Below are 22,648 nucleotides of genomic sequence, written 5' to 3' on the forward strand. Positions count from 1 at the left end.
GGCCGCCCACTACACACGCCGTCCGGGAGCACGACCGCCGCGTTGAATTCTCACCGATTCTCATGGAAAAAGGCACGGCTCCCTGGCCACACATGCACGGAGGCTAATCTGGAGCATACACGCGGATGATTCAACCACGCCACTTCGCCACCACGGACTTTATCGGTAGATCGGTAGCACAAGCGCACAGCCTCTCGCTCTCGTCGACCTATAAATTCCCAGAAGGTCTGTCGAACTCAGCATCGATCATCACTAGTTCACAATCACCTACTCACTGGTTCACTGTTGAGATAGAGACTAGAGAGAGCAGCGGGCACAATGGTTTGCATTAAGGCCATTGCTTTCGTAGTTGTAGTTGTCGCTGGTGCATCAATTGTCCCGGTGGGTGAGGGCCGCTCTGCTCGGAAGGACCTTGGTCTCAACCTCGGCCTTGGTGGGCTTGGAGTTGATATCGGCTTGGGTGGTGGTGTGGGCGCAGGTGGTTCCGGCTCTGGCTCGGGTTCGGGCTCGGGATCCGGTTCCGGATCAGGGTCGGGCTCTGGTTCAGGGTCTGGTTCGGGGTCGGGCTCAGGGTCAGGTGGTCTAGGTCTTGGACTTGGTGTTGGAGTCGGTATTGGTGTAGGTGGTGGTGGTGGTTCTAGTTCCGGTTATGGGTCGGGCTCGGCATCTGTCTCTCGTTCTGGATCAATTCCAGGCATAGGATCTGGTTCTGGATCGGCATCGGCTTCTGGGTCAGGCTCAACCTCGGGAGGGGGTGGGCTTGGGCTTGGGGCAGGACTCGGTATTGGATTAGGTGGCGGTACCGGTGGCTCTAGCTCGAGTTCAGGGTCAGGCTCAGCTTCGGCTTCGGGCTCTGGGTCGGGAAGCAGCTCAAGCGCTGGATCAGGTGCTAGCTCTAGTGCAGGATCAAGTGCCGGATCAAGTGCAGGTTCAAGTGCAAGCTCTAGTGCTGGATCAGAAGCAGGTTCCGAAGCCAGAAGAGTGCAAGGCCACCATTGACGCGAGCTAGGATGAAGACACTATTCTCTAAATACTATGTTAATTCTACCCGCAAGGCCATACATACATAGTGATTTCGACCATGTTGAAGGAAATGATATTTGATGTATTTAATTTTGATAAAGATTAAACAATTTGGTTATATAAAAACTTGTGCATGCTTTGAATAAAGGATCCTAGATGAATCCCAAATGCATGTTGTTTTCCAATTTTTAAATTATATTCTCATGCTTGGGCTCTTGAGTAATTATGTTCGATGCATGACCTACTAACATTAACTTGAACACCAGAGTTGTATCCTTATGTAGTTAGCCAAGCACCAATATATACTATTGAGACTTCACTCTTTGTTAAACCAATACTCTACCATGGGCTCTCACCTAGTTGCAATAGCATCAAGATTATGATATTGCCACCGAGTATTACGGCGTATGTATAAATCTATATATATAGATTTACACACACACACACACACACATATATATATATATATAATATGTGTGTTTCTGATGAATCATATTCAACTTTAGAATGTCCTATTAAATTATGTAGTATGGTAAAGATAGAAAAATACATAAGGTCCAACTTTCGGTAAATAGTATTAGCTAACACACAAATAATTGTTGATAGCTTGCATGCACATTTTTTTAGATAATGGGTGATGTTTCCTTCGTCTGAGAATATAAGGCCTACAAGTTTTGTCCGAAGTCAAAGCTCTCCAAGTTTGGCCAAGTTTATATAGGAAATCAATTCATAAAAAGAAGTTTATATGAAATTTACATCTACAATAACAAACCAAATAAAAATATACAATGAAATATGTTTTTATGGTGTATTTATTGATATCTTATATATAGTTGTAATTTTTTTCTGTATAAATTTGGACAACCTTCAGAATCTCTGACTTGGACAAATTTTATAGGACATACTCCCTCTGTATCAAAATATAAGACGTTTTTTGACACTATGATACGGAAGGAGTATATTTTGAAACATATGGAGCATATTTCTGCATCAAGATAAAACAAATTATGTTTGAGTTCTACAACAATTATTTACTAATGCTTATCATCGACTCCTAAGGGACTAAGGGCGCACGTGGTTTGGTGTTTACACACATGAAATACTTGGTTGATTCGGCATTTCAGTGACGAGGTATAATTAGTGAAGTTCTTTTTTTTTGTTATGGACTAGATGATGGCCCATACGTTGTTGCGTGAATGTTTTGCAATAAATGTGATTGTGTGAAACATAGATATTTGAGGTAATATGAGAACTAGAACTGAAAATACATGTGAATTATTGTTTTTGATCAATGTATAGTTATAAATACTTGTTAAATATAAATGACATAATAGAATGAAAACTCTCATGCATGTTTACATGTTGAGGTGGATCTTTTTCCGTATATGGTGTATGATGAGGTGGTATACTTGTATGTTGAGAGAAATATATTAGTGAGGACTAGCTATTTAGATATACTCTATATATACACTAATGTAGGACTTTGTACAGTTTAAATTAAACTGCAAAAACAACTTATATTAGTGTACAGAGGTAGTAGAAGATAATGACAAGACCGCGTCCGAAACACTTAGTGTTACTATTTTATTTTATGTTCACTTAGTCAACGGTATATATTTATCTCACAATTAAGCTCACATGCAGAGAGTTTTTTTTTGGTGACCCGTGTAGAGAGAGTTGATGGAGATTATCTATAAATTAAGATCAAGACAGCCAACCTACCCATAGTTTTTTTTTTTTGAAAGGACTAGTTTTATTCAACGAATTATATATGACTAGCACGTAATTTTAAATCGAAAAATTAGAGCCTCCTTCCGTGCCAGCCAATGAGTGTGACATATCTCATTGTGAAGCCGAACCATAAGTCATTATCGCCAGCAGATGATTCGTGCTCAGCCCACTGTAAACCTCTCACTACTCCGGCAATATGATAATAAGTGTAATAATCCAAGGAGCAAAATTTGAGATTAATTTAAGTCAACCACAAGGTCGACAGTATGGACATGGACATCCAAAGATGAAAAGGACTAGCGCTAGCACTAGCAAGCTGGCTGATAAGGCTCTCGCATCCACCACTAGCCAGTAGCCACAACCATCATGCATCCATCTAAAAGATAAAACGGCAGAGCTAGCTAGCTTCTGGAATCCCCCATTGATCAACAAAAAAGCTGCTCCATTATACCAAATCTCCGCAGGTCACGTCAACTTCACGTACGCAGTGCAGCAACCATATTCCCTCTCACACAATGCATGCAGCGGCGCACTTGAAACGTGTCACCCCGACGCGCTACGAGGCCTCACGTCTCCACTCCCTTTGCACCGCCGGCCACACACTGCGCGCCACTACCCGAGCGAATTCGGCCGCGCAGTAAGCCACAGCCACAAGTTCTTCCCACCAAGGAAGAAGACGCAGGCCAAACCACATTTGCGAAAGCCCACTTCTGGACCCTATAAATAGCACGGCATTGTTCCCAGTGTTTGCATACCAAGGACAAGGAGAAGCACAGCCTTGTAGGCAAGAAAGCAAGCCAGTAGCAGAACATATTTGAATCACATAGAAGCAAGACCTAGTTCTTAGAGGTTCCGCGACAATGCGACAAATGACGACCATTTCGGTTGGCATTGTTGTGCTTGCCGCACTTGTTTTGGCATCCGAGGGTCGCATTGCCCGGAAGGACTTAGGCCTAGACCTTGGTGGTGTAGGCTTCAAGACCGGTACAGGTGTTAATATAGGGGGTAACATTGGCATAGGTGGTGCTATTGGTGGTGCCATTGGTGGTGCCGGCTCTGCATCAGGGTCTGGTTCTGCGTCTGGATCAGGGTCGGGATCAGCCTCTGGTTCGGGGTCTGGCTCGGGATCTGGTTCGGGCGCTGCATCATCAGCGGGTTCGGGTGCAGTTTCTGGTGGGGGGTCTTATGCTGGGTCTGGTGCTGGCTCAGGTTCAGGTGGAGCCTCTGCCTCTGGTGCTGGTTCAGGCTCTGGTGGAGCTTCTGGCTCTGGCGCTGGTTCAGGTGCAGGCTCAGGCTCCGGTGCTGGTTCAGGTGCAGGCTCAGGCTCAGGTGGAGCCTCTGGCTCTGGTGCTGGTTCAGGCTCGGGTGGAGCCTATGGTGGAGCTTCTGGCTCTGGTGCCGGTTCAGGCTCGGGTGGAGGCTCTGGCTCAGGTGCTGGTTCGGGGTCCGGTTATGGTCAGGGGCAGGGAAAAGGCGAAGGCGAGGGCCAAGGATCTGGATATGGACAGGGTTCCGGCTCGGGCCATGGACAAGGTTCAGGCTCTGGTTCGGGTTATGGTGAGGGACATGGTGAAGGTTATGGTCAAGGACGTGGTGCGGGATCAGGATATGGTGAGGGCCATGGTGAAGGTTATGGTCAAGGAAGTGGTGCCGGGCAAGGATCTGGATATGGTGAGGGTCATGGCGAAGGTTATGGTCAAGGAAGTGGTGCCGGGCAAGGATCTGGATATGGTGAGGGTCATGGCGAAGGTTATGGTCAAGGTAGTGGTGCCGGGCAAGGATCCGGATACGGTGAGGGCCATGGCGAAGGTTATGGTCAAGGAAGTGGTGTCGGGCAAGGATCTGGATATGGCGAAGGTCATGGCCAAGGCTCTGGTTCAGGCTCAGGCTATGGTGAAGGCTCTGGTAGTGGTTATGGAAATGGGGCTGGTTCGGGCTACGGTGAAGGTCATGGATATGGGTATGGATCTGGACATGGCAAATGATTAAGACGTGGACTACTGCAGTATTAATAATGTATGGTTGTCTCAAGCTTCATATTTACACTTGGACATCATCTATGTGTGTGTGGCTTCGATTCTAAGGAGCTGAGTCTAACTAAATTGGTGGAGGGTCAAATGTATAATCCTGCCATCTAGGTGCAAGCCTTTGACCCGAACTTTAGAGTGTATGTTCCACCCGTTGTATTAATAGTACATGTAGGTTCTCCTATATATACTTTAATATGTACTTATTTATTTTTTGCAATCTTATACTCCCTTTGTCTCATAATATAAGATCGTTTTGCAAGCTGATTTAGCTTGCAAAACAATCTATATTATGGGATGGAGGGAGTACTCAGCTAGGCTAGATTAATTAATCATCCCCCAACTAAATCTCAACACGAAAAGGATGATTGATGTATGCTGCCACTAACAACGTCCAGTATATACTTCAAAAGAGAAATAATAACTGGTTCTACCAATTACCATAGATAGCAGAAAAAACACTAAATAAATTAGCCGGAGATATGTACATGCACATACTGGATGAATAACCATGTTCTTTCGCCTGATCGATTGATTGTACACTACACATGGTTGGGATCTTATCTACCTTGTTAAGAAAAGCCACCGACCACCCTTGCCGTTTCTTCTAGGAAACTTACCGTAGTTTTTTCGTTTGTGGGAAAGATTACTTTTGTTTTGTTACTAATATCATCTGTGCCTATGAAGTATCATAAATTCAAGTGATTCTATTCCTCCTCAAAGCCATGGTGTAGGTTAGATACACCTTGTTAATGTGCTAGTATTTCATTGCGAGTTGTGTACACTGTAAAATCCACTTTCTTTATAGGCAATCTTTTCTTTGCTTCCTGGACTTTAGTTAGTTGGATGGGAAGATACCTCATTGATCTGGATAAAACATGGAACATATGTATTCTGTATTTTCATTTGTTGCATATGTTTTTCCTTTCTGTCATGATTTCTAATCTCATGCAGGTTTTTGATCTGAATAACTCATGTCTTTTGAAGTCAGCGAGGCATCATCCCCTTATTTCCTCTCATGCTACTTCTGGTTCATATATTGCATAAAATTCCGAGTTTTGTGTGAATACTTCCTATCATGTGGATCAGTGGTAGTTGGTTTAATTGGCAAGACTCTCTCATTTGAGTTCAGAAATATTTGTCGCTCGAGTCCTTGGTGTACTGCTTTCCTTGAGTCTTGCCAAGCTTGGTTTCCCATCAGTTGTGTCTCCTCCAGCTTTCGGTTGGATCAATTTTTCGATCCTCCCTTCAGAACAGTTGTTATAACATGAGCTGTCCTACTCTGCTCACACTGCAATCTTCTGATGCTCTCTTCTCTGGTTCTTGCTTGTTCTCTTTTGAGCTCCTCTCTCCTTAAGTTTGGTTGATCTGTAGCCTTGATTCTGTCTTTTGAGGACAGAAGCATTCAACTTTCTGGCAAACTTAATATTTCCCTGATTTACTGGTATTGTTAGTTGCATTATCTGGTGAAGCAATTCTGGTTGTGTTTCACCTCTTGTGTTCTTCTGTTGATACTGAGCAAAAGAAACCCACTCCGGTGATGTCTCAAACTTGCCTGCCGCCTGGCTTTCGTTTCCATCCAACTGATGTTGAGTTTGTTTCTTACTACTTGAAAAGGAAGATTATGGGGAAGAAACTTTTTGTCGAAGCTATCTCAGAGGTTGAGCTGTACAAATTTGCTCCTTGGGACCTCCTGGTAATTTCATCTATTGTTTTATTTTTTTTATTTAATGATTGCACCCAAATGAGTTGCAAATTAATCTAGAATTCTTGTAATGCTCTCTCTTTGGTTGAATTTGGTTCCTGCCTTTGTCGCGACCTTCTATGTTTCTGTGCAGATAAATCATAAATCATGTCTCCAGAGCAAAGATCTTGAGTGGTTCTTCTTTTGCCCCCATGACAAAAAAAATCCTAAAGGGTCTTGGACGAACCGTACCACACCGAATGGTTATTGGAAAACAAGTGGAAAAGACGGAACTATTGACCTGAACTCTCGCATTGTTGGGTTGAAGAAAACATTGATTTTTCATGAAGGCAAGGCACCCAAAGGCAATAGGACTGATTGGGTAATGTATGAATACAAAATGGAAGATGAAACCTTGGTGTCTACTGGTTTCTCAAAGGTACTGCTAACTCTTATCTGATGTTTTTGTTTGCTTCACTTTTTTGAAGTTTGTTCACTACAGTATATGAAAGATTCTACCATACTGGAATCTGTTTTGAGGCATGCTCTTTTGCTTGTGGCTGAAATTGTATGTGATAAGTTGCCTTTATATTTAGTTAGAAAGTTGTGATCCTAGTATTTCTTTCAAATTATCTGCCAGTTTATTCAAATATATTTGTCGTTTGTTTGTTTCAGGATGCTTATGTACTCAGTGGGCTTGGCCCAAGGATTGGTGAGCAATATAGGGCTCCTTTTGATGGAAATGAATGGGAGAATTTAGATGTTGGAACTTATATCTTGTCTTTTGCACCATCGTCAGGTGTAGAGGATTCACAGGTCGAAAGTTCTGCCTGGGTTACTGCCATAGTTATTCGGGAACCATCCGCTCCTCAGCAGTCTGTTCAATTTTCTGAACATGTTAATATCTGTTCTGATGAGGTTGCTGGCTTAACTTGATTACTCTCTTGGCTAATTGTGCTGACGGGAAGTTGTGTTTTTGCTCCAGTGGACATAACGAATCCCGGGCAACCGTGGAAGCGAGGATTGACATGCACAAGGGGGTCGATGCGATGCTGCAAGACTTGGTTTCTGTGACGGTTGCGCAAAACATGTTCTTGTTCTCATAGCCTCCTGTTAGTAGCAGCCAACACTCAGGGCAATCATCTCCGTTAAATTGGTTGCTGAAGATAAGGACGTCGTCGGCGAGTACAAGCATGGATGGATGAATTCATCGGCATAGTTAATTAGGTTCCTTATTTCTTTTCCAGCAGAGGAGATATATAGATTGAGCTATGTTGTGGAACCATCCATTTTCTTTTGTTTTATGTCGTGGAAGGAATAAACATATGGTGTAAAATATATGAATTCCCAAGAGCTTGATTCTATGTTGATTTGGAAATGCATGGATGAATAAACCAGGACATGTTATTCTTGTGAACAAATTTGACACCGGAATGATGAAATAAGAGAAAAGAGGACGCCCTTGTCATGAACCATCATCAGAGAAGATATTAGTACTCCCTCCGTTTGAAAAGGCTTGTCCATCAAATGACAAGCTAGTGCTAGATAGTTTTTTCGGACGGAGGGAGTAGTGACTACATCAATGAATTGCAAAGAAACAAATTGACACCGGAATGACAAGTCAAGAAAAATCCATTTTGAGTGAGTGGATGTGGATCCACTAGAAGCTGAGAATGCCATCAAAGAAACACTAAAAGCTGAGAATCAAAGAAAAGAAAAGTTAAAAGGTTCCTAAGGGTTGCTCCCTCCGTTTCTAAGAGTAATTCTAGATGGAGGGAGTATTGGTTTGCCATACATATTCCTATAAAGAAGAGTATACCTTAAAATAAGGCAGCATTAATTACAAGCAGTTATAATAGCTTGAATCGATTGGAAGCCCTTTTCCCTCGCGTCCTGCAAGTAGTAGCCCTTTTTCGCGTGCTAATCTAGGGTATAGAAGCAGTTACTAGTGTTCGTGAGAACACAATGAGGCATCAATCTAATCTAGGGTATGGATCACGCCAGCTCATCGATCCATGACACGGTAGCCATGGACCACGCCGCCCTCCTTCTTTCCACCACACACCGCAACAGCATCTCTCCATATATAATGAAAGTAGTGGTCCTTCCGCGTGCGACTTGGTGATCATGGCGTCCCCGTCGCAGCTCCGGCGACAGCTTGCCGACAAAACAAGTACTCCCTCCGTTCCTAAATATTTGTTTTTCTAGACATTTCAAATGACTACTACATACGAATGTATGTAGACATATTTTAGAGTGTAGATTCACTCATTTTGCTCCGTATGTAGTCATTTGTTGAAATGCCTAGAAAGACAAGTATTTAGGAACGGAGGGAGTACATAGTAGGTAGGTCCTGCCTCCTTCCTTCCTCGTCGGTAGTAGGTGGGCATACATGTCCATGCCCTCACCGTTGCCTGTGCTCGCCGGCAGGGAGAGACAACGGCCGCTCGTGGATCTGTCTGGTGAGTGCGTGCGTAGCTGGATTTGATTTCATCGGCCGGCGGCGCCGTGGAGAATCGGGGCCAAGGATCAACCTCTTCATGCCCTCCTCCTGTACAGCCGGGTATGCTGCACTAACGCCAAGGCCAGTTGGAGTATGTTTCTTTGTACACAGACACACCAAGGCCAGTTGGAATGCAGGGACTCTTACGGTTACGGTGGTACTGCCCGCCCCCTCGCACGCAACACCAGCCGGCGGTTGCCGCCTTGCACTTGCAGTTGCACTCCCCGCCGCATTCTTCTTTCCCTCCCTCCACGACCATCTCCAGCAACCGAACGAAACGCATCCCTCCACGTCCAAAGCGGAAGCAAATCCATGGCGAACCGCGCCGCGCTCTCGCCGCGCCCGATCCTAGCCATCTCCCTCCTCCTGTGCCTGGCGCCGCTGCGCCCCACGGCCGCGCAGGAGCAATGGCCGCAATACCCCATCACGCCGCGGCCGGCGTTCATGTTCCGATGGGTGGACGACAACGGGTCGTTCCGGGCCGGCGACACCGCGACCGTCATGATCACCTCTTTCTACATCCCCGACGCCAACGTCTCCGAGGTGCGGCGCAAGGCGGCCTTCAAGGTCACCCTGCACGGCCACGGCGACAAGGCCGGCAACACCAGCTACCTCACCGACGTCGCCGTGCACCTCGAGGGCGACCTGCCGTCCTGGAACATCACCCTCGTGCCCTTGCGGGCCGGGGACTTCGTCGCGCTCTTCGAGGAGGAGCGGTTCTTCCTCGGCGTGGACACGCTCAACTTCGCCGTCGCCGCCCGGGACGTGAGCCCGTCCGCCTCCCTGGCCTCCTGGACGCACCTCGGCGGCGGCCGCGTCGCCGCCGGGTCCAGGGCGTTCGTGTCCGTCTTCCCCAGGGACGCGCTCGGCAACGGCCTCCCGCGGGGAGCCGACATGCCCTTCGGCAACTGGTACTTCGCCGTGTCCTGGTCCTACGTCAACGGGACGCCCGTCCAGTTCTCGGGCCTCGAGTACAACGGCTGGACGGAGGACGCGTGCATGAGCATCGAGTTCGTGCCGACTCTCGCCGGGGACTTCCTGGTGCACGTTCATGCCGACAACACCAAACTGCGCGGCTCGCCATTGCCGCTCACAGTGAAGCCAGGTCAGTCCTCCTAACCTGGCTCGCCATTGCCGCTCACAACGCCTGCAGGCACTTCAAAATCAGATGCAACTTCTTGCAGGACTCATCGACATTGCGAAAAGCACGGCCGAGTGGAAGCATGGAACGAACGCCGTGCAGATATTCTCCAAGCTGGAGATCTTCATAAACCAGAGGGATTCGTTCGGAAACCTCGTCCCGGGGATCCACTCATTCGATGCTGCGGTGGTGGAGAGCGCCTCAAGGCTGTCGGTCCCGGTAGGGGGGCTCCGGATCGAAGCTGTCGCCGAGGGAATCCAGTGGCTCTCCTTCGACGTCGTGGAGCCCGGGGAGTTTGTGCTCACAATCTTTGAAACTCACCTCAAGCAGAGGCTTTCCGATACGGTGTACGTGTATCATGTCTTTGTAGGTACTATGTTTGCTTCTTTGTTTTTCTTCTTCTGAGAAGACTATCTATCTTGTATAGTTTCATATAACTGATGCTGATATATAAGTGAAAATTGTTAGGGTATTGCGACGGATCAAAAAGCATTGTTAATGGTTCTGGTTTGGTGCAATCTGTTGCTGGCTCACCATCATCATTCATGGTTTACCTGGTGGATCAGTATGGAAGCCCTTCTCCGATTGATACCAAAATGCTGCGAGTGCAGATTCTGAGCAGAAATGGCACGTCTGGTGTAAACCCAGTTATAACACCTGTAAGAGAACCAAATGGTAAATGCTAGTATAAAACCATCTTTCCTAATTCCAGTTCAAAATTATTATTATACATTAACGCTGAATCCATCTACAGAGACGATATCCACGGATGGACAAACAAGTAATTTCAATGTCTCGTATACTCCTGAAATTGCCGGCGAGTATGAAATTTGGGTGTTGTGCGGGAACATAGCGCTGAATGATGGAAAACCCTATAACATGACAGTCTCACCAGGTTGTATATTTCTCCTATATATGTGTCATCATTTTTTTAAGATAATGGAAGAATAACACCAGGCTCTGGATTTGGAGATGCACACATCCATCCTATGTATCATCCTAGTAGCTCACTTCTACATTCACCCCATATACGATGATAATGCAGTAACTGTTCTTTACAACTTTTCGTTTCGTGCAAGTCTGTTTCCTTTTTCGCCCCTGGCTATGCAAATAATTTTGCATCAGAACAACGTTTCCTTTATGAAAAAACACAACGTAGTAGCTTCACCTACGTTATTTCAGTCAGAAAGTATCTTTACAATTTCAGCAGCATTACCTGAAGCAACTCACATTGGACGAACTCGAGGGTTGTTTCTGTCTTTCTAATGCTGATTGACCTCTGACTTTCAACAACATTTCCTTTTTGCAGGTGCAGTTGACACATCTTTATCAACCGCTCCAATGTTTGATCCAAAAGCCAAAAGATCAGTCAGAAACAATGTAACCGTTCGACTTGTCGACTCATTCATGAACCCAGTGGAATCTCTGGAGCCCAAACTGAGGCTTCAGCTAACATCTGCAAATGTAACGGCCCCGATGAACGCGTCAAGTTTCACCGCGGGGGAATTTGTCAACAACAGAGATGGATCATATACTGCTCATTATGTGGCTAGGTATCTTGGTTTATATGGCATGTGCATTCTGTTTGACAGCAGGCAGCTGGCTCCTTGTCCATTCCAGGTCCTTGTTCTTCCCGGTAAAGTTTCCATTGCGCGGATGATATATTCATTAATAAAAACATAAAAATGTTGAAGAGCGTCGACTAACTGAAAATGCCTCCCTGCAGACGAATACTTCTCTGAAGTTCGGGAAGATCACATTTCAGTTTGGGAGGATGAATCTGTTTCCTTTGATATCTTGTCAAATGACTACATTGCAGTAGGACTAGCTGACGTAGTTAATTTATCTTCAGTAAGTTTATTAAACCACTTTTTGTAATTTAATTACTTGTTCCTTCGTACAAAAAACCTAAACAGTTCTACTTGGAATTTAAACAAGAAAACTTGTTACAAACACAAGTACAGTGACACTCCTTAGATTTGAAATGTCATTGTTCAATCTTACTACAACAAGAGTGACATTTTCAGTTGTTTCATAGTGCCATTACTTTCTTGTTTGATAACTCTAATCGCATAGTAAATTTGCTCCGTCTTACTGAAGCCACTCCATGGAGCAGTCCTACAGTACAACCCGGGCTATCGCTACACACCTTTTGAACGGTTTTTTGGGAACGACTCCTTTTCATACACAGTATCTGATAAGCATGGCAACGTTGTCAGTGGCACAGTGTTCATATCTGTTCTGTGCAGACCACCTCAGTTCATCTCTTTGCCCAAACAACTGCATGTTACAGAAGATATAATTAGCCCAAAGTTTGGGTAAGCTTCATTGCTTCAACTAGATGCTCTCTATTTTTTGTACTTTTTCTTAGCTTTCTGAACTGATCACGCGTTTCCATGTTTCAGCAGCGGGTTTCCGGGGATTGAAATGACATATTCAGACACATCAGAGAACATATCGGTTACAGTGAGAGCGCAGCACGGCAATGTTCTTCTTGCTCCAGTGCCAATGAAACTTCAACATCTATTAGATGATACGCTTTCAATCAGCAGGGTAGGCAGGTCTAGCCAAGCCTTGAAAATACAAGGGGTGGTGGAGGAAATAAATGGAGCGCTAAAATATCTTCAGTATATCGGGTACTAGCCAAGAATCTGAATCTTGCTAGTATTGTAGCAGGCCTGGCGTTACAAGAATCTCAAATCCTGACATCATTTGCAGAAACCAAGACTTCTACGGAGATGATGTTATAATGCTATATGCGAGGAACAGGAATGGTAGGCATCGTGATGAGTTACACGTCACCGTGGAGCCGGTCAATGATCCTCCGGTTATACTGGCTCCGAAATCAATTTTCTTGGGTGGAAAAGAATCAAGAGATGGATATCAAATCTTTGACAAGCAGAGAGATCCATTTGAGTTCTCAATCGTCGAACCGGATCTTCGTTGGTACCCAGGTGCATTGTCTTACTCTTTTGGTATGAAACCATGGTTTTAAAAATGGATTTTATCCTGCTTAATTATTTTGAGATGAGATGTAAAATGTTATTTCCTAGCCTGACAGATTTACATTGTTCTTAGGAGACAATTAAAGTAACTAAGAAATAACCTCATGTGGCAGGGAACAGGTCTCACCTTCTGCTAGTGCTCTCCTTGGAAGTCTTTGAAGGAACCTTGATGATGACATTGCCAGCCAGTCTCGTCGGCAGGGCGGAGCTCAAGACTGGTGGCAGTAACCAGTGGCAGTCGCTTCAGACCTATGTGGCCATTGCACATCACTTGGTCTTGAGAGGAACTGGCATCAGGCTCCGCTTGGATGTCGCTGACTGCAACAGCGCAATGCACCGGCTGTTTTACCAAGTAAACACCCCGTCTTCACGGACTCTTTTGGCGATTCGTTCTTCATCCCATGATTTAATTCTCTTGGTTAACTAAGTGACTGATTGTCCGAGAGCTATAAATGGAGGTATTGAAACTAGAAAAATATGAGATTTTCTCTTGCAGGGTGGTCCAAGCCATGCCACAAGCTTATCCATCACCGTAAACGACCTGGGGAACTATGGGTGCTACCCAGATTGTTCAGAGATGATGTCAAGGCCATTGCAAGCAGAGAAGACTGTCCAGCTGAGCAAAAGGAAAGCAATGAACTCAACAAGAGCCATCTGTGAGTTTCTTTGTGCTTGGTTTGGTGCTGTGGCTTGTGTGGCACACCATTCCTATCCTTGTATTTTTATACTGTGATGAATACTTTCAGTGACCGGATCGGCAATCGCAATCGAGATCCTGGCAATGCTGTGCCTTGGCGGGGTTCTCCTGTATTTCCTTGTGAAATGCATGTGTGCCCTGAGGATTGAACGAACAAGAGGCCGCCCCGGCAATGAAGTTCGCACATCAGAACGAACCATGTCCCATCAACTTGTGAGTACATTTCTCTAATCCTCTTCGAAACATTCACCGCGCAAGTAGCATCTGCTCAATCATCACTCTGAGCTTCATCGTCTAAAAAGTCTCTGAGAAGATTTCTGTCGTTGTTCTTCTGCAACGTGAAAAAAGATGAGTTCGTCACCCTCAGATGATGCTGGATATAGCTCTGCACCTGCAGCGGTGCTCTCCATGGGTGGAAACAGATCGGGTTTTAGGCAGCGGTAAGCAATGTTGATTTGCACTGTATTCAGGAGTTTGCAATGCGCATTTATGGAACGGATAAGAGTCTTAAGACTCCAGCTGTAGCAGTTCGGAATGGATGAAAAAAAGGATCTAATTGATACACTTTGTGCCTTCAGGTCTTGTAGGTCATGGAAGCAGCAAGAACTGGAAATGCAGCAGTTATCTGGGATCAGAAACGATGGAAACCAAGATGATCAGCCTGTCGTAGACAAGGACAAGTAGAACCCTTGCATGGAATCCAAATTTTCTTCTGTGAACTCCAAACATAATAAGTCCTGAATCTTGTTCGTTCAATCCTCAGTGCTCACTGCAGAAAAAAAATGTTTGGTTTGGCAGGGGGCTGTTTATAGGGTAGGCTCATGAAACTGGCAATAACCTGCACACGCATATAAATCATGAAAGGTAGGTTTAGTACAAATTGCCATCACCAGATGTTTTCTATTTTTGTCTGTCGTGACAGTTCATTCTTACCAGTTCAAAATAATCTGGTAAGCACAGCATTGATTGCAAGAGTAGATTGCTCAACATTGAGATAGTGTCAGTTACTTGCTGTTGGCAAAGATCACTGGATGGCAGTATAGGTGAATATTTTACATATCTTGAAAAACAACAGCAGATTTAAAAAATGAATATGCCAACATTTTTATTGACAACCATTACAGATGGTTGTTACGTTGCCTGGATGTATTTAGAAGACACACATAGTTGAAACAATATTGTACAGCGATATTGTACAAAAGAATCGCCTACTCACTTGGAGACTGATTCTTACGTCAGTCAAGAATAGGCACATCTTGATTTGCTCCCTGGCCTATTCAGTTGGATCCAATCTGTGTTGGTTTCTTCATAACCTAGCTGAATGCAGTGACAGTATGGAGTCCCATGGCCACAAACAAAAACCACTGTGTAGTGCACTACCATGGCTCTCCACAAGAAATGGATACAGTGAACTATGAGGTGCTGAACAAACTCGCTGGCACCTAGAACAGGAAATGTTCAAGAAATCATTCTAAGATCAGCAGCATCTCAATTCATCAGTATATCAAAATAAATGAAATGTAACTGCCCTAAAAATCAAGCCAGTTCTCTAAACATATATCAAAATAAACTGAACAGGTGAACACCACATAAGTGGGCGAATTTGAGCTACCTTTGCATTATGTGGCATGATCTTTATGTCGTGAGGTGGATGAAGCCATGATTCAGGGGCATATGACAAGAAGTTCTCAAGCTTGCTGGTGTAGATATCTGCATATTGATGAATGTGATAGGCAAATGATGATTCCTTTCCTGTGTCTGTGAGGAATGTTGCACCAAAAGAACTATTAAACAGATCTCGCATGCCAGATCGACATTGACGCCTTTCTGCATTCAACTCATCAAGCAATGTTCTGTAAACTTGGCCTTTCTCGGTGCTAACCACAGTTGCATGAACCTTCCCAAGTAGATCATGTATTATACCTAATTTTGCCTGCAGTGTAGGATAAATTTCAGGCAATTTGATAAAGCACCAATATGAAGTGGATGGAATAACATGGACTACGAAATTGTATAATTAATACTAGAATAAATTAGCATACTGATGAATAAAAATAGTACTGCCATCTTTCTGATGGACCAATTTGTGGGGCGACACTGCAACTGGTTGTCTCTGTGCCATGTTTAGAGGATATGTACCAGTAGGAGTGCAGGATAGACCTTTAGGATTTACCTCCACACTCCCCAAGTGCCATATGAAACTTCAGGCAGCTGTTATAACTTCCACAAATACCTACTGCCTAAGAAAGCCTCCTAAACATTTACCATAATGAAAACCTCCTAAACATAATTCCACAAGTTGATACAGTCAACCCTATTAGTTTTACTGATAGATATTCATTAGTTGTATTCTTAGTTCTGATGACAGGTTCAAAATATTTGGTGTAAATTTGGAAGGGAACAACTGTTATTTGCAACTGCAAATGATAATAACAGCAGTGCTAAGTTCAAAGAATTGATGATGAATTAGAGGACATCACATACTAGAATGTAGGATCCGTTCCATACTAGGATCTAACTGCTAATCTATGTGAAATAGACACTTGCATATACCTACTATTTTGCAGACCAGATAACAAAATTATTGAGATATGATATTTAGCATCTTATCTAGAACTATGTGTAAAGAGATGATAATTAGGGTCTGTATTACTTCAGATTTTTTTTATCCAAATGGCTTAAAGTTTTCCTTTATTTAATCCAGCCAGGAATTGTACTGACTATTGGCCCTTCAAAATACATTTTTCTTGAGGAGTTGGCAGCTGCGCCATATATTAAGCAGGAGAAAAAAAATGAAACCAGTTCAGTACAGAGCTTGACAAAGATTACAACAGGTCATGGGTGAACAAGTACCGCATGCCTGGAGAATGGTAAAAGAGCAATCTACTATACAGCTGTGATGTATCTTAGTTCTTTGGGGCAATTACCGCATTGGAAAGGGCCAGATGGTGTAGGAAAGGCTGAAGAGGAGAGATCTTAGGAGAAAGATGACACTATGGACTCGCTGACTAGGTAGGGATCTTCATGCCTAATGCCAACGACTACAATAGCCCTTTCATAGCTAGAGGCTCTCCTAATTATAGACAGGTCAGTCTATTAATTTAATAACAATCCTAAAATATGAACTAGTGAGATAAGATACCAGCTAATACGAAGAGTTGACGAACAAGTTGCTGTTGCCGCTAGCTCGAGCAGCTGAGGCTGCTTTCCATGGTGCACGGCCCCTAATGGGCTAGACTAACATGCGCATGACAGTAGCAATGCTGTTGAAAGAGAAACTTTACATATTGTACAGGCATATTATATACAGACCTGTTGGAACCGGTAGCTGTCACCATTCTGGATTCCTATTTCATCCTGAAGTCAAGCCGTAAAATCTTAATATGTTAGATTGCTGGAAAAAAGATAGTGCTGCTTATACGTCACGGACTACTGGCATATGCAATCTTGCACCTACCTCAAGTTCACGAATTACGGCAGCTGTTCGCCAACCAGCTTTGGAAGGCCCTCTCAAGTCGCTGAAAAGATGATCACCAAAGTATATCACCTAACACATGTTCAAAAAAAGACCTGAGATGATATACTTGTGTCATATGTGGAGAACGTCCACAAGTCAGTATTGAGTAAACATGTGTTAGTGTGAAAGGGATCAGGTTATCGATGGTGGCCTCTGCAATAACTTTACAATATGATAAGGTTATGGCATTACCTAATTAGATTAAGCATGAAACATAGTAAAAAGACTAAAAATGTAACAGATGAATCTAAATCATGTGACAGCTTCCACTATGCAATACGCAAATCACCATTTAAATGTGCAAATGTATGAAAAATATTGTGTTGATTTAACATGAAAAAAATGTCACTCTAGACAGAAGTTTAAGCTGGGTGAACATATATAGAGGAAACTGATACTTCTTCAGATTCGAAACACCAACCTCTGGGCCTCTCCACTTTGTAATCTGCAGAAAGGATTTTAAACATCCATGGTAATAGACTTCATTTGGCAGAAACTTGTCAACTGCAGTAAATGCTAAGGTGTCCTTTTCAGTGTCATACACCCTATAGATAGCCAGGAAACTTAATTAGGAATCCAGAATGGGAGTGGAATGATTGTGCAGAACATGTAACAACTTGCATCAATATGCAGCCTACTAAGACCTACTCACTCTGTTCCTAAATATAAGTCTTTTTTAGAGATTCTACTATGAGATTCTACTATGGAGTACATACAGAGTAAAATGAGTGAATCTACACTCTAAAATATGTCTATATACATCCGTATGTAGATCACGTTGAAATCTCTAAAAAGACTTATATTTAGAAACGGAGGGAGAAGTTCTTTGCTAAGGATAAAATGAATATTTTTCTTCAGTAGTGTAGAAATGTTCCACATAACCTGAATGGGTGGTCTGAATTATAGAAACTTGGTTTATTTGCCTGCGCAATCACAACGTCAAAAAGCTCCCTCCAGGAATTCCCATCAAAATGCTGGTCCTGCTCAACCAACCAATGGACAGGTAAAGTTGACAATATGCGAATGGAGAAGAATGGCCAGAGAAACAGATCACATATGATACCCTTCATATTTGGAACAACCGTCTCATGAGGAAAATTACGAGAATGGCAGAACAAAATACACTACAACTACGATGTAGTAGTAAAACAAGCTATTAAAGAAATATGGAAACAAATGAAGAATTTGCATGCAGAAAATTGGCTTGACAGTTTCACAATCACAACTATGCTTCAATGGGTCAAGGCAGCATAAAACTCTCTTCTACTGAACAGAAATATTGGATATCAAATTGTCAACTTCAACTAGAATTATCTTTCATTTTAATGGTAAACTATGCATGGAGAAAGCACAAAAAACATATTTAAATATAGAAAGGACCTCTAGTAAATAACTCATCCCTCCATCAACAAAGTAGAAAGGTGAGTTGGTAAGAAGAAACAGCTTTTTCCCCTTCTCTCGTAGGGTCTTTAAGAAACGAAACACCTGGCTCTGCAAGTCACAAGACGAAATGAGGCAATGGTTTTAAAGTTGCATTGACTAAAAAAAACATGACCACATAAAAGAATGTCATAAGACGAGAAACAGTATCAGGTTAAAGTGTTAGTGAACAAGATTTTAGCTACAAAGAGGGGGGTGGGGGGGAGCAGTATTCAAACGCCATAATCAGATGCAGTACCGCTTACATTTTTTAACAGAAATTTCTGAGGCTCTGAAAGAACTTTTCTGTGAACTAAACCACTTCTGTGGACATGCTGAATCGCTTGGTTTACATCCTCATATACATAAGGAGCATCAAACTCCAGCTTGGCATCTACGAAGTGCTGAACAATATCTGCAATGAGGCATGCCTGTAGAAATGAGAGTGTTTTTATTGTCAGAAACAGTTATTAAGCTGTGCATATTACATGAAGCTATAACTGAGTGCAGGATAACTCTCAGTGTTTTATAAACGACCTAGGGCAGATTACTGTGGAATATATCTTTGCAAGGGAGGTGAGCACTCACAATGACATGCACAATTATCTTCCCAACGAGAATTATCAGACACATCTAAAATGTGTATGAATATCCTACAGATAAAACATCCATCATCTATGCATCAAGCATTAACTACATGGGAGATATTGTGTGTGCACTACTTAGTCGAGATATGTGTACTGACCAGTGATAGTGCTTTGCTAGTTCAAAAGTATATCGTGTGTGTGTGCTACTTAACTCAGGCTATGTGTAACGCCTACTGATAGTGCTTTACTACTTCAAGAAAATGATATAAAAAGAAGTGAACAAAATGAATATGAGAGAGGGCTTGGATCAATTCAAAATTACCTCGCTAAAACAGAAGACATCCATCAGCCCAACAAGCTGACGAGCTTGATCTCTTCCGATATGTCTTGTGCCGTAGAGTTCTTTTATCTCAGTCGAACTTAGCTGGTCAACAAACACCCACGTAAGATTTTCCAACACCAGGACGAATATATATCACCAACAGACAATGTTCATTTGTCTGCACTTAACTTCAGAATCAGCAAAATGAATAGTGGTGGAGAATCATATTCTTAACATTCTAGCAGCACCATTAAAGTTCCACTAGACCCAATGTCCAAGCTTGAATGGACACATTAGTGAGAACCTACATTTTACATGTGAATGCTCATAGAAAGTTTAGTGAACTCCTCACCTTCCGTCGTCCAAAGAAGCATCCATCGGGCTCAATAGAACCAAAGAAATCAAGCTTCAGAAGGCACCCTTTTAGTTTGTCATAGTAAAGGCCCCTGACAGGAAAGCTGCTGTCGTAGTCATACTGCAAGCAACTCTCTGGATACTTCAGCTGCACAGAGAATGACCACCATTCAGGCACTCACAGCACACATACCCACAGGTCACCAATCAAGCTATGCAATAAAAAGACTATCCAGAACCGGGAACAGCCAAACCTCATTGACCAAGTGCTTCTTGGCGAGATCATAGATCAAGCACTGAAGGTGGTCGGAGTAGTGCGACAGCGTGTAATCATAGTCGAAGCCATAGACTTGCAGGTCGTCCAGTTTGACGTTCTTGTTCACATAAATGCCTGGAGCCCCGCGAACCCAACCAGCAAATTCAGTATCCATTTTAAAACATTACAATAAAGCAACAAGACAGGGGCACACGGTGGTCGGGAGGAGCGAACGGCCAGACCTTGCGGGTCCATCTTGGGCATGTCCTTGATGGCGGCGGGGATGCTGAGGTAGTTGCGCTTGGCGTCCTCGAACTCGCGGCGGATGCGCTCGATCTCGTCCTCGCCGGCGCCCGACCCCAGCGTCGAGGAGAGCGTGCTCAGACCTCGGAGACCTGGAACAAGAAGAGAACACCCAGTCACCGGGTTGTAAAAGCCCCATCCCGCGGAGCGGCATTACGTCGAACGGGCTGAAGGCAGGAGCGCGGTGACGGGCAGGCTGACCTCGCCGGCACCGCGGCACCGTCCCGGAAAGCGCCGAGAAGAGGCGGCATGAGGCGAGGAGGCGGAGACGCACGGCCGGCGCCATCTCGGTCGGTCGGCCGGTCGACGGCGAGGGGAGAGGAGTGGTGGAGACAGCGAGCCAATAAGGCGGGCGGGAGAAGGCTGGTTTTCCTGCGGGCGGTGAAAAGTGACGCGGTGCGGTGCCGCCGCTGACATGCGGGACCGGGTGCACGGGGGAGCGAGTTGGCTCGTGTCGGCCACGTGGGCACGGGGCTTTTCTCGGTGCTGTGCAAAGCCCGAACCGCCCCACACTTTCCGACGCCAAGGCCCGTGACCGTGAAAGCTAAAAGAACGGAAAGTAGCCACTACTCTCGGGTGTACTACACCCGAGTTTGGAAAAAAAAAGTGAAAAATCTGAACTTTTTGAACATTGATGATTTTGTTTTTGCTTTTAGTGAGAGCTCCTTGCATGTTATTTTTGGCTGAAAACTTGCAAGAAGCTCGAACATTTGATAAGGTTTGATGTTTCAAATTTTCAGATTTTTTTTGTGATTTTGTGATCAGATTTTTTTTACCAAACTCGAGAGTACTGGCTACTTTCCTTCACTCTCGCTGTAATGTAACGTAGCCACTGCTCTTGGGTGTACTACAACCGAGTTTGAAAAAAAATTGATCAAACAAAATCTGAAAAGTTAATACATCAAATGTTCGAGCTCCTTGTAATTTTTCACCCAAAAATAACATATGTGGAGCTCTCGCTAAAAAAAACAAAAACAATGCTCAAAGTGTATGTGGAGCTCTCGCTAAAAAAAACAAAAACAATGCTCAAAGTGCACACTTTGAGCATTGTTTTTTTAGTGAGAGCTCCTCAAATGTTGGCTGAAATTTGGCAATATGCTCGAACATTTGATATAGTTTGATGTCTCAAATTTTCAGATTTTTTAGATTTTGTTTTATCACGTTTTTTCATATATATTTTTCCAAATGAGGGTGTAGTATACCCTAGAGTAGAACATCCACTCTCCTAAAAGAAGTCCAAAAGAGAGTGTCCGTCCTGCTGCCAACACGCTTCTAACCCAACTGTGCGCTTGAACAATTTCTCATATCGTGCATGAATGTAACTACAGGGTAACGCGCACGCCGTTCTTTGGTCATGGAATTAATTTTATTTTTCTCCCAAGAGTTATTATCGTAATTCACACTCCAAGCATACGGCGCGGATGTCCTGGGATTGCCCATGTAGGTGTATCCTTTCGATTTGGAGAAGGTTTCGTCTTGTTTTTTATGTTTTATTTTATGTTCATATTTATATTTGTTTTCATTTCATATTTTAATATTCATGAATATTTTTAAAACTATGACTATTTTCGAAATTTAAGAAAATTATTAAAATTCTTGAACCTTTTTCAAATTCAGAAATATTTTCTTCAAAATTCTGAACATTCTAAAAAATTCCATGAATATTTTTCCATATTCATGAACATTTTCTAAATTTACAAGCATTTTTAAAAAGCAATGCACATTATTCAAATTCATGACTATTTTTAAAAAATCACTAAAAATTATAAGTCATGGAATTTTTCTAGAATTCATTAATATATTTTCCATGTTCATGAAGAATTTCTAGGTTTATGAACATTTTTAAATTCATTAATACTTCATAAGAAAATTGAACACTTTCAAAATTCCCAAAAAAAATCCTTGATTTTTTTAATTGTTCTAATAGAAATATTATTTCCGAAACTGTCATTTGCAGAACCCACGACCTAAACAAACTCTTATAGATAGGGCCTACTTAGAATAAAGAAATTAAGATCTCCCTGGCCTCTATTCCTAAGAAGTTTAGTAATTGTAAGGAGTTTATAATGGCTAAAAATT

The 22,648-nt window shown here is 43.3% G+C and overlaps 5 protein-coding genes across 9 annotated transcripts; 4 read left to right on the plus strand and 1 right to left on the minus strand.

The window, feature by feature from the left end:
• Window positions 1-247: 247 nt before the first annotated feature.
• LOC147971731 (uncharacterized) lies at window positions 248-1,191 on the plus strand. Its single transcript, XM_087526300.1, has one exon. It carries the CDS (start codon window positions 319-321, stop codon window positions 997-999), a length of 681 nt encoding a protein of 226 aa, XP_087382426.1. The 5' UTR covers window positions 248-318; the 3' UTR covers window positions 1,000-1,191.
• A 2,301-nt stretch (window positions 1,192-3,492) lies between these two features.
• On the plus strand, window positions 3,493-4,987 carry LOC125509414 (uncharacterized). The gene has a single exon (XM_048674385.2). It carries the CDS (start codon window positions 3,615-3,617, stop codon window positions 4,737-4,739), a length of 1,125 nt encoding a protein of 374 aa, XP_048530342.2. The 5' UTR covers window positions 3,493-3,614; the 3' UTR covers window positions 4,740-4,987.
• Window positions 4,988-5,234: 247 nt separating this feature from the next.
• On the plus strand, window positions 5,235-7,829 carry LOC125509415 (NAC domain-containing protein 54-like). 4 transcript variants are annotated; one of them, XM_048674390.2, is made up of 5 exons: window positions 5,235-6,477; window positions 6,620-6,904; window positions 7,141-7,177; window positions 7,265-7,362; window positions 7,451-7,829. In XM_048674390.2, exons 1-5 carry the CDS (start codon window positions 6,322-6,324, stop codon window positions 7,457-7,459), a joined length of 585 nt encoding a protein of 194 aa, XP_048530347.1. In that variant the 5' UTR covers window positions 5,235-6,321; the 3' UTR covers window positions 7,460-7,829. The 4 variants fall into 4 exon arrangements, with proteins under 4 accessions (XP_048530347.1, XP_048530345.1, XP_048530346.1 ...); XM_048674388.2 differs by having other exon boundaries at window positions 7,141-7,362; XM_048674389.2 differs by having other exon boundaries at window positions 7,265-7,829.
• Window positions 7,830-8,713: 884 nt separating this feature from the next.
• On the plus strand, window positions 8,714-14,567 carry GEX2 (gamete expressed 2). Of its 2 annotated transcripts, none has more exons than XM_087526301.1 (14): window positions 8,714-10,073; window positions 10,153-10,479; window positions 10,578-10,784; window positions 10,864-11,004; window positions 11,419-11,745; window positions 11,836-11,960; window positions 12,210-12,427; window positions 12,515-12,745; window positions 12,828-13,063; window positions 13,228-13,466; window positions 13,611-13,770; window positions 13,861-14,024; window positions 14,160-14,251; window positions 14,390-14,567. In XM_087526301.1, the coding sequence occupies exons 1-14, from the start codon at window positions 9,062-9,064 to the stop codon at window positions 14,493-14,495; spliced, it is 3,585 nt and encodes a 1,194-aa protein (XP_087382427.1). In that variant the 5' UTR covers window positions 8,714-9,061; the 3' UTR covers window positions 14,496-14,567. The 2 variants fall into 2 exon arrangements, with proteins under 2 accessions (XP_087382427.1, XP_048530348.2); XM_048674391.2 differs by having other exon boundaries at window positions 12,518-12,745.
• Window positions 14,568-14,890: 323 nt separating this feature from the next.
• Window positions 14,891-20,978, minus strand: LOC125509417 (HAD-superfamily hydrolase, subfamily IG, 5'-nucleotidase). Its single transcript, XM_048674392.2, has 13 exons — window positions 20,771-20,978; window positions 20,509-20,661; window positions 20,265-20,401; window positions 20,009-20,158; window positions 19,657-19,758; window positions 19,014-19,178; window positions 18,709-18,819; window positions 18,211-18,308; window positions 17,750-17,873; window positions 17,269-17,358; window positions 17,124-17,168; window positions 15,424-15,744; window positions 14,891-15,253 (listed from the first exon to the last, which is right to left on the minus strand). Exons 1-13 carry the CDS (start codon window positions 20,853-20,855, stop codon window positions 15,224-15,226), a joined length of 1,611 nt encoding a protein of 536 aa, XP_048530349.1. The 5' UTR covers window positions 20,856-20,978; the 3' UTR covers window positions 14,891-15,223.
• Between the last annotated feature and the right edge of the window lie 1,670 nt (window positions 20,979-22,648).

Source organism: Triticum urartu, chromosome 5A, assembly GCF_056163025.1.
Source record: "Triticum urartu cultivar PI428250 chromosome 5A, HENAU_Tu73, whole genome shotgun sequence".
NCBI lineage: Eukaryota > Viridiplantae > Streptophyta > Magnoliopsida > Poales > Poaceae > Triticum > Triticum urartu.

Bases quoted from the DNA above. Each gene is read 5' to 3' on its own strand.
- LOC125509415 (XM_048674386.2), top strand. From the start codon at position 6,322: ATGTCTCAAACTTGCCTGCCGCCTGGCTTTCGTTTCCATCCAACTGAT. The intron at 6,478-6,619 runs GTAATTTCATCT...GTTTCTGTGCAG, and splicing joins TTGCTCCTTGGGACCTCCTG to ATAAATCATAAATCATGTCT. The intron at 6,905-7,140 runs GTACTGCTAACT...TGTTTGTTTCAG, and splicing joins TGTCTACTGGTTTCTCAAAG to GATGCTTATGTACTCAGTGG.
- LOC125509417 (XM_048674392.2), bottom strand. From the start codon at position 20,855: ATGGCGCCGGCCGTGCGTCTCCGCCTCCTCGCCTCATGCCGCCTCTTC. The intron at 20,159-20,264 runs GTTTGGCTGTTC...TTCTCTGTGCAG, and splicing joins AGAAGCACTTGGTCAATGAG to CTGAAGTATCCAGAGAGTTG. The intron at 15,745-17,123 runs GTCTGTATATAA...CCTACACTGCAG, and splicing joins ACAGCTACCGGTTCCAACAG to GCAAAATTAGGTATAATACA.
- GEX2 (XM_087526301.1), top strand. From the start codon at position 9,062: ATGTTTCTTTGTACACAGACACACCAAGGCCAGTTGGAATGCAGGGAC. The intron at 11,005-11,418 runs GTTGTATATTTC...TCCTTTTTGCAG, and splicing joins TAACATGACAGTCTCACCAG to GTGCAGTTGACACATCTTTA. The intron at 12,428-12,514 runs GTAAGCTTCATT...TCCATGTTTCAG, and splicing joins ATAATTAGCCCAAAGTTTGG to CAGCGGGTTTCCGGGGATTG.
- LOC125509414 (XM_048674385.2), top strand. From the start codon at position 3,615: ATGCGACAAATGACGACCATTTCGGTTGGCATTGTTGTGCTTGCCGCA.
- LOC147971731 (XM_087526300.1), top strand. From the start codon at position 319: ATGGTTTGCATTAAGGCCATTGCTTTCGTAGTTGTAGTTGTCGCTGGT.